At 28.2% G+C, this 19,164-nt stretch overlaps 1 protein-coding gene across 1 annotated transcript in view; it reads right to left on the reverse strand.

Annotated features, from left to right (window-relative positions):
• LOC136089216 (probable serine/threonine-protein kinase gdt4) overlaps window positions 1–19,164 on the reverse strand; it is a 69,194-nt gene that overhangs the window by 18,763 nt on the left and 31,267 nt on the right. Inside the window, exons 7-10 of the mRNA XM_065814968.1 lie at window positions 5,136–5,294; window positions 4,822–4,969; window positions 4,627–4,755; window positions 3,667–3,776 (exon numbers count right to left, since the gene is read on the reverse strand). Of these exons, the coding sequence (XP_065671040.1) occupies window positions 3,667–3,776; window positions 4,627–4,755; window positions 4,822–4,969; window positions 5,136–5,294 (546 nt within the window). The remainder of the gene's footprint in view (window positions 1–3,666; window positions 3,777–4,626; window positions 4,756–4,821; window positions 4,970–5,135; window positions 5,295–19,164) is intronic.

The following is a 19,164-nucleotide window of genomic DNA, read 5'->3' on the forward strand; positions in this document are numbered from 1 at the left end:
CTATGAACTGAAACTAAGTAATATAAAATGTTTTGCATACAGGGACAGTAGTTAACCATTGGGCAAGAGCATCATAAAGAATTCCCTCTGTTTAGGTTATTCAGATAACTTCCATATTATAATAATAATTGGTAGTGTCATCATAAATTTTTATTTTGCTTTTTTGTACATAGCCAGCTATGTTAACTATAGCCAATAATTTATATTTATTAACTGAGCTTTAAAGATCATGTATATTATCCAGCAGTTCTTTTTCATCAGAAGAAATATCTCTACAACATATGTCATAAGTATGACCATCAATACCATCTACAGGAATGTCAAGTTGTAATATCAATTTAGTATGTTGATTATAAATTTTTTCGATAACAGATTTAGCATTTATAAAGTAAGTACCTTCAGATCCTTTTTCAAGTGGATCTAGCCAAAGCCAGTTCTTCATTGTAAAAAATTGATGCTCGCCAGTCTTTTCTGTCGACCAATTGATTGCCATAGATTTTAGGAGATGTACATAATCATATAATAAATATATACCTAATGCTGTTAACCATGGTTTACTATCAACTGTTTTAAATATTTCAAAAAATCAGATTTACACGATTACCATCAGTAAATATTGCCAGTGTCATACCATTATCAATATTATTTATTGTTTCAGCAATTTGTTGACATTGAACTAACCGAAATTCAGGGGAAAGATTTGCAACAGGTTGAGCTCTACTTATAAATTTTAGACCCCCAAAAAAGACATTTAATCATAAATGATAAAATTGTTTTAGCTAACTTTTGTAGGTAGTTTACTGCATGACCAAACAAAGCTCTTTGGTTAAGTGATGAAGCTTTAACATGAACCTCATCAATTAGAAATACAGAAGTTCTTTTCAATGGATCTAAATTCATAAAAATACTATTTATGAAATTTAGGTCCTCCATTAAGCTTATTTTTGAAATCAATCATGTTTAAGTCTGTATAGTTGGCAACTTGTAGTCAATACACAAACAATCATATAAAGTTTGTCACACAGCAAAATACTCATATGCCCTACATATAATATGTGGAGTATATAAAACTTCACCTACATTAACTCATACTATTAAGGTGCTCAAATGGTGTCTAACTTTTCTCCTAGTATTAAGGTGCTCATGCGACCTTTCTTTATTTTTTAAAAACTAATTGCTTCAAATAAAGCTGACTTTGCTTGTTAATTTTAATTTGTTTACAGTTAAAGATGAAATATTACAAGTTGTGCCATTATGGTAAGCTACAAATGAATAATCATCGAAAATTTATAAAAGAAATAATTGAACACCAAGTTTGTACATTTTTGATTGTATGTGTAAACTTTTTTTATTAAGCTGAAAAACAATAACATCGTTATTATCACTTAACAAAGATTGAATATTGTCAAATATAATTTCATCCTCTTTTAAAAAATCATTTAACTCATCTGGTAAAATGTTTCGAAAACAGCTTGAAGTTACAGTTTTTCCAACTTTACTTGCTGCTGTGGGTAAACAACTAGGCGCAATATTTTTAAAAACAGATGGTGGGTTAAAAGGCCAATTTAATAAGAAGACCAAGTTCAACAATATTTTTAACTTACAATGTTAACTTTTATGTCTTGAATTTGAAATCTAATTTATAAACAAAATCAAATTTAAAAAAGTTATTAAAAAAGTGCAGATGTAAACTTTTGTCTAAAGCTAAAAGATAAAAATGTACATATATAATATGTACATGTATAACGTATACATGTACATATTATATTTACATAAAAATGTACATATATACGTATTCATGTACATATTATATTTACATAAAAATGTACATATATACGTATTAGAAATTGGCCTTCAATTAGACTTTATTGTGTGATGTCAACTTTATTGTGTTATGTCAAAACCTGTTTTTATAGAAAGCTGTGACCAAAAGGCATGTTTAGAGTTCGTAAAAGTTCACAGAAATTGGTACTAGCACAGTGGAGACAAATATTATGTTCAGATCAATCAAAGTTTGTCCTGAGAGGTTCAGATAGTAAACAAAATGTGATAAGACCAATTGGTAAGCGATTAAGACAAATGTACACTATAGGATCCATGAAACATGGGGGTGGCAAAGGCTTGATGGTGCAAGTAAAATAAAACAAATTCAAATTGAGAATTTTATTGATTCTATGCCTCATAAATGAACCGAAGTTATTTAGAACAACAAATATGCCACCAATTACTGACCTGATATGCTTTTGATACTAAACTCTTAAACATTTCTATGGTTTTGTAGTTGAAATAATAGCATGTTTTTTATTTTCTAAAGTTTTTTACAGTAAACTGATGTGTCAATATATGAGGCAGGGGCTATCCTAGGAACAAAATTTGGGCAACAGTACTCCTCCCCCCCCCCCTATCAGAAAATCGGAAATAATGCAAAATAAAGGCATTTTTTTTGCAAAAAAAGGTCCACCATTTATAATTCAGGCAGCGCCCAAATACGGTCTACGCTGTCAAAAATGAATATATATAATATACCCAGTACATAAAAAGGTAAACATGTAAAAACAAAAATTATCAGGTGAAACAAATTTTTTTTTTTTTGAGTTTAAAAATAAAGGAAAAAATGTTTAATTTAATTGTAAAGATATTTTTGAATTGACTTTGACTTTGAGAGAAAATCAATTTTAGCAATAAATTATAAAAAAGTTTCAATTGTAATAGTAAATACCAACTAGTCACACTAATTATAATTTTTTGATCTTATGAATATATTTTATTATAAATATATTCTTTTATGATTTAATTCTATTATAAAGATATTTTATTATAAATATATTTAATATCATATATTTACATTACATAAAATAATTGCATTAACGATTTTTTACTTGAAGCAACACTTTTTTGAATTAAAACTGCAATGGTAATTAACATACAATAGTGTTTTTATAAATTTTAACATAAGAGCAATTCCTTGCTACGCCTTAATGTATTTTTAATCGAGAAAATAAGTTAGCAATATTTTCATTTTAAAAATAAAAAATAACTTCGTTATAATACTTTGATAACTTAACTGTATTATAAAAAGTAACCTTTTCAAAATTTTTCCTCACTTTCTTTTATTTTCACAGATATAGCTTATAACACGCGTTATAACACGCGCAACACAAAACTTTTTCTTCTTATTTTTGCAATAACTCATAAAATAGAAAGTAAAAAATTAATTCATCCAAAAGAACATATATTTTTTACTAAAATAATATAAATTTAAAATTTTTTCATACACATAGATATTATAAAACCGCATTTCATTGATAAAAGCAAAACATCCAGTTAATTTTAAAAACTTTAATAAGTTTTAAAGTTTCATAACAACATTCATTTTTATAAAACTAACATTCAGCTAGTAACCGAAGGACAGTTACATCACATAATTCATTTCATTGTCCTCAAGAAAAAATGAAATGGCTAAAATAAACTGAAAATTATTTATGTACTAATGCATTTAAAACTGAAATTTTTTTTTTCTATTTTTAATAAAAAAAAGCAAAAGAAAATTTCAAAGACAAATAATTTTTGGGCGCCTATACCGCTCCAGTGGTTCCTAAAACAGGTCTGGTTTCGTCCCTGCACACACACACAAAATTTACAATAACTTAGCAAATAAAAATAAACCTCTGGTGCAGAAAAATTGGGAGTTGCAACTTCACATTTAGCTTTTTCTTCTTTAACAAAATCAATATCACAAATGAGTGCACTATAGTCTTTCACAACAATGTTTTCCACTTAAAAGTAAGAAAATAAAAAATTCACTGAAATACTGATTCTGATTTATTTAAGCAACAACAATCTTATTTATTACTGCTTTATAAAAATATGCTAGATAATGTTATCTAGTAAAAGAAAAAATTTACAAAACAAAATTTTACTTATAAATCAGAAAAAATAACTCATTAGACCAATAGATAAGTAAAATTTTTAGATAGTTTTGCTACAAATTTTCAAGTATTTACTTAAATTATTTACTTGATCATTAAACGTTAAACAATAAACAATAGTAAAACTTAATAAACAGTAATACCAAAAATAGCAAACTTAAACTTTACAATAGTAAACTTATGTTAAGTTAACAAATAATTTTTATTTACAATTTTGTAGTTCTCAGCTTTGACTAAATTTATTTAAAAAAAATAATAATAAAAAATATCAATTACAACATACAACATTATATTAAATGTATGAATATATTATTACAAAATATTTATTTTTTATTTAAAAACTAAATATTTTTGATTCAACAGCAAAAATGGTTACAAAAATATTTGAATACAGTTGCAAGACAATTACTTTTTAGGATTACAGTCTTAAGTTTAATATAAATTGTTTGTAAATATTTAAATCCAAACAAGACAAAAATAAGAGAAATACTTTTAATAGAATAAATATTAAATTCTGATATTTAATCAATTGAATATCTAATAAAATTATTAGTTTAAGTAAAAAGTATAAGTATTAAATTAATAATTTAAAGAAATAAATATTTTATCTGATTTCGTTTATACTTTTTTTTAAACAATTGTAAAAAAAAAATTAAAAAAAATAAATAAAAAGATAATAAAAAACGTTTGATTTTACATTTTAAATCGCAGTGAACGTAACCTCTTCTATGCAAATACCAAATTCCATTCAAAACATCCTTAATCAAATAAGCAATCAGATTTTCAGTGATTGGTCCATTATTGACAACAAATTTTAAATCCATTTCTAAAAAAACACTAAAAGATTTATATTATTACTTTAATTAAAAAAATATTAAAGTAACTTTTTTACCTGCAAGAATCATTATCTGATAGCAAATCTTCGGGTTGTTAGTTGTTTCCAAAACTAATAAAGGTATGACAATATTTGTGGATTCACCAATTGTTGAAAGAAGAGCCATAGATTTAGCTGTTGCTTTAATGCTTTCTGCTTCCTTAATCTGCATAAAATTAAAAGATAAAATATATTTGTAGAAGATTAAAAAAAGTAACAGCTTATTTATATAATATTTACTATATTATTATTTATAAATTCTAACTTTTACAATACCATCTTTTTACTATATAAACAATATTTCTGTAACAAACTTATTAAAAGTCATATACTTTTTTAACTGCCACTCGTGCTCCTCCTCTGTATTTGTTACATATAATCCAACAATCATATACTGCTCCAAAATGTCCTTTACTTATTTGTTTTTCAAAAACTGAAACTAAGTCATGATTTATTTGAATGATAGTGCCAACTGAAAATGTATTCACATTCTAAAAAAAAATTAGGTTTGACTTAAAATACATAATTGTATTAATAACTTTATATTTCATATTTGCCTTATGATATAACCTATATAATGCTGTAAACATGTATGCCACACATATTCTTGTGTGTGTATGCATTTCCAAAAAAAAAAAATTTTTTAATAATGATGCAGTATCTCCAGAAAGTTTTATAATACCATAATAATACCTGCAAATTTTTAGATCATTCAAGAAATATTTAAGGGTTCCCTAATGTCATAAACTTTTTCAAATTTGACGAAAATTGTCATAAAATGAGTCATAAAATGTACTAGCAACAATTAGAGACAAGGATGATTTGCTTTCTTTATTAATAAAAATCTAGAAATATGTATTTTTTGTGTATATGCAAAGTTAATTTTATAGACAAACAAGACCAAAATCAAGATTTTTGGATGTATAGAGAGAGAGTTTTATATAAACATGTGCATAGTGCTGTGTATAATTTGTTTTAAATATCAAATGATAGTTATTAATAATAAGTTATTAATTTTTTAATTTATATTTTTTCTTTTTCGATATTAACTATTTAACCATTACTTCGTCTTAATCTGGCTTTGGTTAATTGGGCAGGATTAAAAAGTCTTTTTTTTCAAAAGGAATGACCTTTATAAACTAAATTGGAAATTCAAAAAGAAAAAATGTATAGAAGGGGGCAGTAATACCTAACATGCAACCTATAAAGACCTATTCAGTTTCAGGTAAAGATATTGCATGTGGAATAACTTTTTCGTTATAGCCATTAAAACTTATGTCACGGAAGGAATCTATCGTTCCTTCTGTGTCTCGGAAGAAATCTATCAATCCTTCCGTGACACTAGTTTTTAACGCCTAAAACTAAAAATTTAAAATTTTACTTTTTATGTCTTTTCTCAAAATTAAATAGATATTTATAGGTAGTTTGTTTGGTATTTTTGCCCCCTTCTTAACGCTTTTATTTTTTTTTTATTTCCAATTTAGTTTACAAAGGCCATTCCTTTTAAAAAACACGATTTTTCAATCCTGCCCTATTAGGAAGGTGAAAAATTATCATTAATAATACTATAACTAGAATATTGGTTGGTATTTTTATTTTCAGAGTACTGGTAAAATCCACTTCAACTCATAGTAGTAACATCATTTAGTTTGTTGGACTTCTTTGTGACACCGTCAAAAAAGTGCGTCTTGTTTCCAGTTGTGGCATAAGGAACTTTGTATACTACCACCAGAAGCAGAAAAATTTAAGATAACCAGCATGTTGGGTTAATAAAGCATTGAATTAATGCCAAGGATCAGCAAAACCAGACAGAATATTGAAAAAAAAACTAGATAATCTGTTTGATATTAACTATGATAATTCTAACTAACCAATAAAAATTGAAGAAGACTGTCTAAAAATGTCAGACAGTAGACTGTTCAACGATGTTGGCAATACTTTCAAAAAGCACCACTCGCTGTCAACAACAACTATTTTGTTGAGAAACTGCCCAAAAGGTGAAGGATGAAACAGCAAATTAGTTGTACATTGAGACAACATGGCACTTTTTTTTTTGTCATGGCAGTGCGATTCACTAGTCATTAGAATGTGCTTCAACACTTTAACATCCAACTTAATGGAACCTGTCCGCTTTTAAAGTGTGCCATTGATCGCAACTTGTTATAGTTTGTGGCTGTCATATAGCTGAGATGATGTCTGATGCATTCAAAGTATCTCAGTCTATCCACTAGAAATGAGATTTTGGATTGACAAAAATAATCTACACAATGAAAATGGAATTACTCTTTGACGGTAACAAAACTGTAATAAAGCTAAGAGCTTGTGAATCGCAAAGAATAAATAAAATAAATAAAAGGAAATAAAAGAATTTGTAGTCAAAATCTTTAGTCTTGGCTATATGTTAAATATTTGTAGATTTAATGACAACTCATACAAAAAATCTGATGATCTTGATTTGGAGTACCAAAGGTCTGAAGATGATGGCAAGGCATTCTTGGTATTTGAGTCAAGAGACAGTATCACTCTCCAACAATTATCTTGTGAAGAGAAAGCACAACTTTGGATTGCATTTGGTCAAATCTCTTCCTTGTACAACTGCAGAATTATCAACTTCTAGAAGTTTCTACTGCTATTGATGATAGTTTTCTTGTTATTCTAGTTGAAGGATAAACTTAAAGCCAATCAGATTGCATTAGAGTTAGTTAAAAACCTGACTTGTGTTAATGATGCTACAATACCTGAGGACTAACAACAACAAAATTATCTTCTTGTAGGTTGAGAAGCTCAGACATAACTTTTTAAAGTGCAATCATGACAACCTTCTTAACATATAAAATAAAATGCTAAAAGTCAAAGTTTGTGTAAAATATGAAGAGCATTTAAACTGTACACTACCAGTGTCACTAAATGTAAAATTTTGTAGATGGATAATTACATTGTAATAGTTAGAAGTTGATTCAAACATTTCAAATGTTTTCAAACATTTTAAATGTTTATTATGTTTGATTTTTTACATTTGTTCATGAAAACTTATCTACCAACATTATAATACAGTGTGCAAAAAGTGATTTCTAGAATCTAGATTCTATCAAGACAGTGCTTTCTAATATTGACAAACAAATTATTATAAGACCAAACACTAGTCTATGACAATCATCCAAATTATGAGATGTTAATTGCAATTTATGCTAATTTTAGACATCTTCATAACCCTCAAGGAACCCTTAAATATATTTTAAATGACCTTATAATTTTCAGGTATTAATAGCTTTTAGGAAGGACATCAAAACTTTAATAAAATTTTTTTATCTTGATTATTATGGGACATCTAATACATATATATACACATACATACATACATACATACATATATATACATACATACATACATACATACATACATACATACATACATACATACATAGATATATATATATATATATATATATATATATATATATATATATATATATATATATATATATATATATATATATATATATATATATATATATATATATATATATATATATATATATATATATATATATATATATATATATATATATATATACAGTGGTGGCCAAAAGTATGGAAACTTTTCAAAAATGCTTTTTATTTATTTATAAAAAATGCAACACTTACCACATATTATGCATATGTTTATTGAAGTTGTAATACAACTTTTTAATAAAAAAAACATTTTTTTTTTATTAACATATACAAAAAAAAGTTAAATTTTTTTAAGTATGGAAACTTATGACCAGGACCAAAAAATGTTAAAAATAACATAAAAAAACACAGAAAAATTTAATATCTAGTTGCATATCCTTTTGAGTCTATTACCATGGAACATCTTTGTGGCATAGATTTCACCAGGTTGGGACAAGTGTCAGTAGGTATTTTTTTCCATTCTGCTTGTAAAATTTCAAAAAATTTATCGTGGTTTGAAATATTATGCTTCCGAATTCAGCGGTCTAACACATCCCAAAGATGTTCTATAGGGTTTAAGTCGGGACTTTGAGATGGCCATTCCATACAAGGTACCCTGTGAGTATTTAACCACTTTTTAATTAATTTTGGCGAGTGCTTCGGGTCCTTATCTTGTTGGAATAACGACCCCGGAGCCATTTTTTCTGAAGCATATGGTAACATTATATTATTTAATGTCTTTATACTTAAATCGGTCCATAATACCATAAATTTTCACTAATGGACCAGTGTCAGATGAAGAAAAACATCCCCACACCATAACACTGCCACCTCCATGCTTGACTGTAGGTATTTGGTATTTGGGATCAAATCTTTTACCTTTGGGGCGCCTCGCATATTTTCTTCCATCACTTCCAAACAACTGAAATTTACTTTCATCACTCCACAACACATTTGCCCATTTTTCTTCTGACTATTTTAAATGTTCCCTTGCAAACAATAATCTACCCATCTTATTTTTCTTAGAAATTAACGGTTTTTTGACAGCCACTCTTCCAAATAAGCCCGCATCATTTAACCTTCTACGAACTGTCCTGTCAGATAATAAAACTCCATGCTGTTCCAAGATTTCTTCTTTTATATTCTTTGATGACTTTCTAGGATCTTTTGTAAAGTATTTTTTATAACTTTATCCAATCTTCTTGTTGTTTTTTTCTTGGTCTTCCAGGTTTCATTTTCACTTCCACAGTTCCCCTTTCTTTGAATTTTTTAATAATTTTTGAAACTGTCCCTTTTGGAACTTGAAAATTTCGAGAAATATCAATTGGTTTATTACCGTTTTTAAAACACTTAACTATTTTATTTTTAATATCACTAGAATAATATTTTCGCGGTGCAATACTGATTAATATAAAAGTAAACTATGATGAACTAAAAAAGATGTCAATTCTAACACGTTTTAATTCTAAATGATAAGATTTGTTTATGTTTAGTGACAAGTTTGAACAAGTTTCCATACTTTTGTCCAATCGAAATTAAGAAATATTAGTATGTAATGTCTTAGAAAAGACAAGTTCAAACTTGTAGTATATATAAAGTAGACTATTGCAAGTACACTCGGGTTAAATAATTTTGGTTTTAATTAATACAAATAAAAAAAATGTAATTTAAAAAAAGTTACCATACTTTTGGCCACCACTGTATATATATATATATATATATATATATATATATATATATATATATATATATATATATATATATATATATATATATATATATATATATATATATATACACACACATATATACACATATATATACAAAAATATACACATATATATACATATATATACACACATATATACATATGTATATATATATATATATATATATATATATATATATATATATACATATATATATATATATATATATATATATATATATATATATATGTATGTATGTATATATATATATGTATATATGTGTGTATATATATTTATCTATACACAAACCCTTCATATATAGGCCTTTTTAGTAAATTGCTGCAGGAACTTCATGAAGCCAGCACCCCACTGGCTATAACATATAGTCCATTATAACCTGCAACAAACAGCTGTCAGATCATTATAACCCTGCTCCTGTAGCATGTAATCCAGTACAACCTGGCCTATGTCCTGCTGCTTTGGTGGAAGTTATCTCTAATATTAAATACTCCTGCCTTGGGACTCTTAGTTGAGTAAATACTAAAATTGTGTTTCATTAAAAATACTCACCTTTGGCAATTGTTAACTGCGTCTGACTTTAACAATTATATTTTTAAAGTTGACTTCACTGCATCTTTAAAATTTTCAAAATCATAAAATATTTTATTTTTTTGCATCCCAAATTAAAATCTACAGCAAAATGAATCCATAGACATAATGTATGACCACTTTTTCCAAAAAAATGCATATCAATAACTTTACAGTTGCTTGGAAGGTATCAAGCATTGGGTGCATGTTTCCTGCAATAGTGAGAAAATTGAGGGCTAAAGGTTTTTGCATGTTCCAATTGCTAAAATTACTCTATATATCATGCTGGCACTTGTTAAATCCAACATGGCTAAATACATGGCTAAATACATTTAAATACTACTACCTATCTTGGTTGCTGTCAACCAATAAGAACACAAAATGTTGATTTTTTTGATATGAATTTTGACCCAATACATTTTATTTCTTGTTTTTAAACCGGCCCAAATGTGTCCTAGAAAACTTTATTGATTTTCTTTTCTATAATTCTCTTCGTTAATCTAATTATTCTTCTTTTTTTATCAAAAAACAGTTTTTAATGCAAACTTTTGTACAGAGAGATTTTAGAGAATGATATTTTAAATCTTTGCAGAGATGCTGCTTTTATTTAAATTTCTAGAAAAGATTTTCTCTGATGGTGTTTTTCGATAATTCCTTTGGGTAAACTTAATATAAAAACTGTGAAAAACAGTAACAAGTGTTCCTAAACTAGTAGAAACCTTATTTGATATATAAAAAATACCTTTTATATGTGAGCTTTATGTTTCAATAAAAATGATGATAATAACTAAGTATTTTAAAAAACAATTTTAACATTTACTTTTGGTTTTTTGATTCTATCCAGGAATAAAATTTATTGAATACTTTATTTATTTTGACATCATAACATCATTAGGATTTATTCAGATATTGTAAAAATTTATAGAGACATCATTCGCAACAGATTCAGGAATGATTATGTCATCAAATCATAAATTTTATGACAGTTAAAACCATACTTGAATTTAAACATTCATTGATTATTACTACATTTGTGTTGTATTCCAATAACACTTTAGAACATTTTGGACTGATTTTCTTAACAAACATCAAATAGGCATAAATAGTTCATTTTTGTATACACACCATTTATGATTGCATATACACCATTTATGGTTTCAATTAAAAATAAACAAATAAAGAAATGATTTCAATTACAAACGGTAATTTTATCTGTTTGACACTAAACTCCATAACTTCCAGATTACTAAATCTCATAATTTATTTCAAAAATTAGGTTCTAGAGAATATTGGAAAATCTTTAACAGTGTCATCAACTTAGAAAAATCTCATACTCCATCTTTAATTCATAAGCCTAATCTTATTACTTCTCCCAAGAATAAGGCAGAGCTATTTGCAAAGGAATGTTTCCTCTAATTCATCTTTTGAATCTTATGGCCACCCTCCTTTCGTTCCCGAGACACAGGCAAATCCATTGTTAGACATCCAAGTTATTATCGACTCCATTGAGAATTTTGGAAAATTTTTAACAGTATCATCATCAACTCCATTGCTAAAATTATTGCTCTCTTAAGCTCAGCTACAGCTTGTGGTTGGCATATTCCATCCATAGCCTATCAAAGTGTTCTCCAGAATAACTCTTTAAACTAATTAAACAAGTGCTTATTGAACCTTGTTTTCCAGCCAGCTGGAAATTAGCATCTATGGTTCTAATCTCTTAGAACATTCAAGAACACACTGACCCTTCCAGCTATCAGCCAATTAATCTTCTCTATATTGATTGCAAGGTCTTTGAATCTTTTTTATGAACAAACTTTTAATGTCTCAACTTGAGTCTAAAAACTTACTCTCTGATGATTAATAATGCTTTCAATCAAACTGTTGTGACAGAAAGGTTCCATTATGTATCAAATGGAGGCTAAAATTATGTATCAAATGGAGGATACTAAAAGCTTTGGATAAAATCTGCATGCTGCACGTATCCATAAACATTCTTTTTATTGTATATCTGGGAAGTTTTTAAAATTATTGATTCATTTCTATTTAACTGCGGTATTAAAGTTGTCTCTAAAAAACAATATTCTTCTTCATTTTCAGTATCTACTGGGGTGTCACAGTCAAAAAGACTACTTTTAGTTGTGGTTACAACCCTTTCTCAACAAACAAGGCTGCTGCACAGAGAAACAAATTGAGCATGTTACTACAAGGGACCTGGTGGGGATCGAACTCGAACTTTGCTTATTTTGGAATTTATTTTATGGACTTTTTTTGAGCTCGATTTATTAGGCAAATAAAAAAGAAAAGTAAACTCTGGCTCAATACTTTTTTAAAATGACTTCTTAAGGCTGAGAGGCCCACAAGAGTGGAGGAGGCTACTTTATTGTGGTTACAACCCTCTCTCGACTCTTACAACCCTCTCTCACCTCCGAAACACAAACCTTGAAGAACATAGTTGCTGAGCAAAGCAACAAGTTGAGCACGATACTTCCAGGACCATGGTGGGGATCCAACATGGAACTTCTCACTTATGAAGCGAGCGCTCTACCAATACACCACTAACACAATACTACTCTGCTTTAAGGCTCCTCATTGAAATAAAGCTAGAGATGGTATCTCAACAAAAAAAACTAGCTTTATACAGATGTTAATTGCATTTGGCTGCTGTTTTGTAGGTAGCCACTTAAGCTAAGACTTTAGGCTGAAGTAAGGCTAGTATACAGAAAACTTGTGTTGACCAGCCTTGCACCTTTTTTCAACAGACTGGATTAGATGTAAACCAGTGTTACAACTATACAACTCACTTTAATAAAAATCTTGCTAACAAAATAATTCCAAGCATGGAATAAAAAACAAGTCCTTCGCATAAAATTGCTCGCAGAATTTTTGTATAATGTGAATAACTAATATGATGTGAATATTCATTATAGTATGTATAGACAAATATAAAAACGTGTGCACCATTTTAAAACATGCAATTTCTGCAAATAAAAAAAATATAAGTAAAACTATGTTCTATTCTACTTACTTTACTGTGTTCTATTCTCTTTTTTTACTTGCGCATTAGGCAAAACAAAAAACTACTTGTAATGGAAAGGCTCCTCATTATGGTTTCAATTTATTTAAATTCACACAAGAAAAAAATGCAATGTGTTTCTGAAGTCTCACCTGGAAACGATTCTTATTAATATTTTGAACAAATTCCCTTCCCTCTGTTTATGACCCAACCTCTGACCCAACTGAGAGTTAACTTCATAGCAACATCTGAGAGTTAACTTCATAGCAAGAAGTCTAATAGATTTAATCAACTGGGAAGGGGAGATCAAGAAACCAGTTCTAACTTGTTACTTGATAAAACAAGAAATAATATAGTTTATTGATAACCCAACGTTATAAAAAACATCTCAATTCATGGCCAATCAATTGAACACACTGCAAAATAGGTCACCAGATCTTCAATAAAACCTGACAAAAAATTAAATTTAAAAATAAAGAATATTTGTTCTCCAAATCATATGATAAAAAAAAATTGGTAAAGAGGTATATAACACATGGGCTGAAAAGTCCCAGGCCTAACAAAGAAAACACGGTGCTTTTTTGTTCAAAATTAGCTTTATTCATCAACGTAATCTCCATCAAGAGCAACGCAATCATTCCAGCGCCACTCTAACATTTCAATACCACTTTTGTAGAACGATTTATCTTTTGCTTCAAAATAGGCCTCAGTTTCAGCGATAACCTCTTCATTCGTGCAAAATTTCTTACCGCCGAGCATTTTTTTCAGGTCTGCGAACAGCCAGTAGTTGCTGGGAGCCAAATCTGGCGAATACGGTGGATGTGGGAGCTATTCAAAGTTCAATTCATGTAGTTTTGCCATTGTTTTGATTGACTTGTGACACAGTGCGTTGTCTTGATGAAACAAAATTTTTTTCTTTGCCATATGCGGTTGTTTTTTTGCAATTTTGGCCTTCAAAAGCTCCAATAACACTATATAATATTCACTGTTGATGGTATTTCCTTTTTCAAGATAATCGATGAATATTATACCACGCACATCCCAAAATACCGAAGCCATAACCTTTCCAGCCAATTGTTGTGCTTTCGGGAACTTTGGACGAGGTTCACCAGTTGCTGTCCACTCAGATGAAGATCATTTTGATTCCAGAGTGAAGTGATGGATCCATGTTTCATCCATTGTCACATATCGACGCAAAAATTCCAGTGTGTTACGTTTGAACATGGCCAAACACTACTTAGAATCATCAACATGTTCTTGTTTTTGGTCAATTGTGAGCAAACGCGGCACTCACTTTGAACAGAGCTTTCTCATAGTCAAATGCTCATGCAATATAAAGCCAACACGTTCTTTTGATATATTTACGATGTCAGCTAACTCACGCAACTTCTCTTTTCAATCATTCAAAACGATTTTGTGGACTTTTTTGATGTTTTCTGGTGTTACCGCCTCATTTGGACGCCCACTGTGTTCTGTATCATCGGTGTCTCTACAACCACGTTTGAAGCCAGCAAATCACGTTTTATTGTTGTTTTTGATGGAGCGGAGTTACCATAACACTTTTCAAGCCATTGCTTCGCTTGAACGGTATTTTTTCCCATCAAGAAGCAGTGTAAAATTAAAACACGAAACTGTTTTTGATCCATTGTCCTGAAAATAGAAAAAAGTAAAGTTACTATTAGCAAAATAACTCACAAACTAATAAATAGAATATAAAGAAATTTTAACAGCTGTCTTTTGAAGGTTAGTATTAACTAAAAAAAGTTAATAGTTTAAAATTTTAAAACTATGAACTTAATTGACAGAACCTTAAAAATTAAAAATTTTTAAGGTTCTGTCAATTAAGTTCAAGGGAAAAGAATTTTTTTTGGAGAGTTTGTTTAATTATTACAACATCTAGATGAAAACTTACCCAGTTGCTGTTGATTTTGAAGGCCCTGTCAATCAGAGTTTTAATGAGTCCAAGTTTATAATTATTATTAGTGAAGCTGGTAAAATTAGTCAGTAAACCTGTGTAAGTTTTTTTATAAAACATTGAAATATCAAATTTAATATTTACAGAGTTAAAATCATTATATCAAGAAAGTTCAATTAGTGATCAACTTCTTTTTCTTAAGCAAATTTAAGGTTAGGATGTAGTTTATTTATATATATTAGAAAAGTTAGTGCATCATTGTTATTTTCAAAGATATAAAAGATACCATCTACATACCTTTTGTATATAACTACTTTTTTGCAATTATTGTTTTGTGACCAAACATTTCAGTGATGAATCATAAATAAGTTAGCTAAAGCAGGACTTAACGTATGTTCCAAGGATTTCAGAACTTTTAAATTGAGATAAAGCCTCCCATATTTACAAGCATCTCAATTCATCACAAAAATTCCACAAATCTTGATTGCATTTCCATTATTGATAGAGCTTCCTCTAAGTACAAACTCAAAATTAAGGTAGGTATCCTATTGAAATGGAAAAACCTCTTCTTAATACACAATTAAAACCATACACTATTACTATAACAATATAATTTCTCAATTATCTTACATTTTATTTCCTACTTTGTTTATATATATATATATATATATATATATATATATATATATTATTTCATAATTTCTTGAAATTATGAATATTAGATAAAACAGTTAAAAATGTTTTGTGAGTGAGCAATTTTTTTAAAAAATTGGAAAATTTATTGATCCACAGGTCAATTTTGTCAAATGCTTTGACCCACTTCTCAAATAATTTTGTAAAAGCTTATAAATCGTAGAAGCTTAGCAAACTTATAAAAAGACTTTTTTTCAATTTATTCATGACTTTTATCATTCAAGTAAATAATTTAGGCTTTATTTATGTTAGAACTATAACCATTTTTAAAATATTTTAAAAAGGTTTTTGTGATAGTGAACATTTTTTCTCAATACAAAGGGAAACTAGAAAATAAATTATTAATAATTTGTAAACAATACTTTTTTATTTTAAAAGTTTTTTATAGACTTTAATTTAAAAGAATAAAAAGTCATTATTACAAGTGTTTAAAATGTGTTCAAAATATTTTATATCTTTTGAGGTTAAATTGAAATGAGTTTTTTTTTTTTTGTGAAATATTGAAAATTCCACCAATTACAGAGGCACTTTGATTTTTATGTTCATTTTGACCTATAAAACAAAACTATGAAATATTATTGCAATCAGAAAATATTTAGAACTGCCTAATGGGACCTAAAGTTTGCAGATTTTTCATTTTTGGGGTTAATTTTTTAAAATATTTACTTTTGTACCTATTTCCAAGAGCTAATTAGTAATTACTATTGCAAAGAATTTGTATTTAGTATTCATTTACTAACTTATTAGTTACCAAAGATCATAGATCACAAATAAAAACGAAACAAACAAAATGCCGGAATCTTGACTGCAGACAGCAATGTTAAAACAAATTTAAGATAAATGAAATAAAAATAAATAATGCAAAACATTTTTTATTTACTTATTTATAGTTACCAAAGATTAGATTATAGAACTAATGTAAACCAAGTGGTGGTTGGCAGACAGAAATAATGGCTAAAACAAGATCAAAAACTTACATTTATTTGATTGGGGAACAAGAACCACATTTTAGTGGCAGAGTTTTGCCCCCAAGTTTGGAAGTTTTAAGAATACATTTTTCCATCATAAAAAGAACAGTCAAACTCTAAAAGATGCCATAAAAACTGTAGTCCAGCAATTGTGTGAGATCTGGGCCAAGGCTATAATTCCAGCTGTTGAACATAGAAGTATTGTTTGTAAAACTGAAGCTTTATTGGAAAGATACAGAGATATTTTAAAGAACAAGGGTCGTAATGGGCCAGCACAGCAGGTAAAAGAAGATTTTTTGAACTCAGTAAATTGTCTTTTTGATATTGCTCACTACGATGCATTGAAGCTGATAAAAACAAAAGAATATCAAATATTTCTTGCAGACCATTGTTCAGGGAGAAAATATGCCATCGGAGGTGTAGATAGAACTTTGGAAAAAAAAAGAAGTAAAAAATCAAGAATGTAAAACAAAGTTCAACATGGTATCAAAAAAGAGGAGAGAAAGAGAAAATCCAAAGAATGTCTGGATATAGAAAAACAATTATTGTCATCATCAGATAGTTCAAGCGAAGCAGACAATGCTGTATCTAGAGATAAAGACTATATGGTTCAAAAAATTTCAAAAATAATATAGATTTCAAATATAGAATTGTTATTTTTGGTTTTATTACATGAAAAATTACATTTTTTAACAAAAAACAAAAAAATGCATTTTTTATGTATTTTTATGACAATTTTGATAAATAAGTTAAAATTTTTCCAAATTAAATATTATTTTTGAAATTTTTATATAATTTTGCTTCATTTTAGTACCAGGTTGACATACTTTTAAAAAACTTTTTTTTGAAAATATTAGGGACCCATTAAATATTTGAGGGTCTTAAGGGACCCTTTAAAATAATTTTTATTCAAAAAAATTTTAAATCTAGTGTTTTTGTATTAGATGGAACACATTAAGGGGGTCTCAGCATATATTTTTAAAAAATATTGTTTTTTGGGACACCCTACAGTACAGTTCAATATCAAAAGATATCTAAAAAAACTGCATTGAAGGCAGTGAGTCGCCATTTATGGTATCCTGGAGAAGAATTAGCACCACTTGGTTTGTGTTCTGATCTGGTGCTCGTTATGACAAAAAAACTTATGGTAGCAAAATTGCAAGATCAAATTGCAGGCAATCAAGAACTTGATTGTCGATCAATCCAATACACTGGAACTGAAGAGTTCTGGAGTATTTCATTGGACCATCTTTACGCTTCTTTTTTAATGCCTTACAGTCAGAAATGTCTTTTCTGAAGGAGGATGTTGAGAAGTGGTCAGATATTCCAAATTATCAGGCCGCAAAAAAACCTTTAAGGTACGAAAAGTTGTCAATGATAGTACAGAAGGTGGAATTGCTCTAGTCACTGCATTTAATTTTACAATAACAAAACAAGAAGAGCAAAAACAATATTTGTTTTTGCTCTTCTTGTCACCGGCGAAGATTTCCCAATCCAAAAAAATCAGCATTACTTTCAAATGTTGGTTGTAACTGAACGCATGGAACAAACAGTGAAGACTGAACAGTTTTAATGGAAAAGTATTAAAATAAACTTCCTTTTAATTTACTGTTAAGATATAAAATTTGTCGCATATTTTTTACATTAAAAAATTTTAATTTTCGGAATATTTTTAAAAATTACTAAAAATGCTGAAATTTCGAGGTCGATGAGGCAGTTATAAAAATTGTCCGATGTTCTTCAAATTTTTTGTGGTGTATTTACAAAGCAAATAGAACATAAAAATGCCAGCAGTATTCTAATATACTTAAGAAATCATAATATGTTGTCTTTTTAGCTTTTCATCAATTAGTTTTATTACTATTTTACTTATGTTAAGATGATAACTGTTAGGTACTATTTATATTGTACCAACAATGAATTATTGGTTTCAGTTCATAGAAGCATTTGCAACTATTATGCTAGAACTATTTACATTTATGAATCCAACAAAAGCTTTTAATAAAGCTGTTAATTTAAATCCTTGTTTTTTTCTGTTGTTAA

Source organism: Hydra vulgaris, chromosome 13 (genome assembly GCF_038396675.1).
Source record: "Hydra vulgaris chromosome 13, alternate assembly HydraT2T_AEP".
NCBI classification, from domain to species: domain Eukaryota; kingdom Metazoa; phylum Cnidaria; class Hydrozoa; order Anthoathecata; family Hydridae; genus Hydra; species Hydra vulgaris.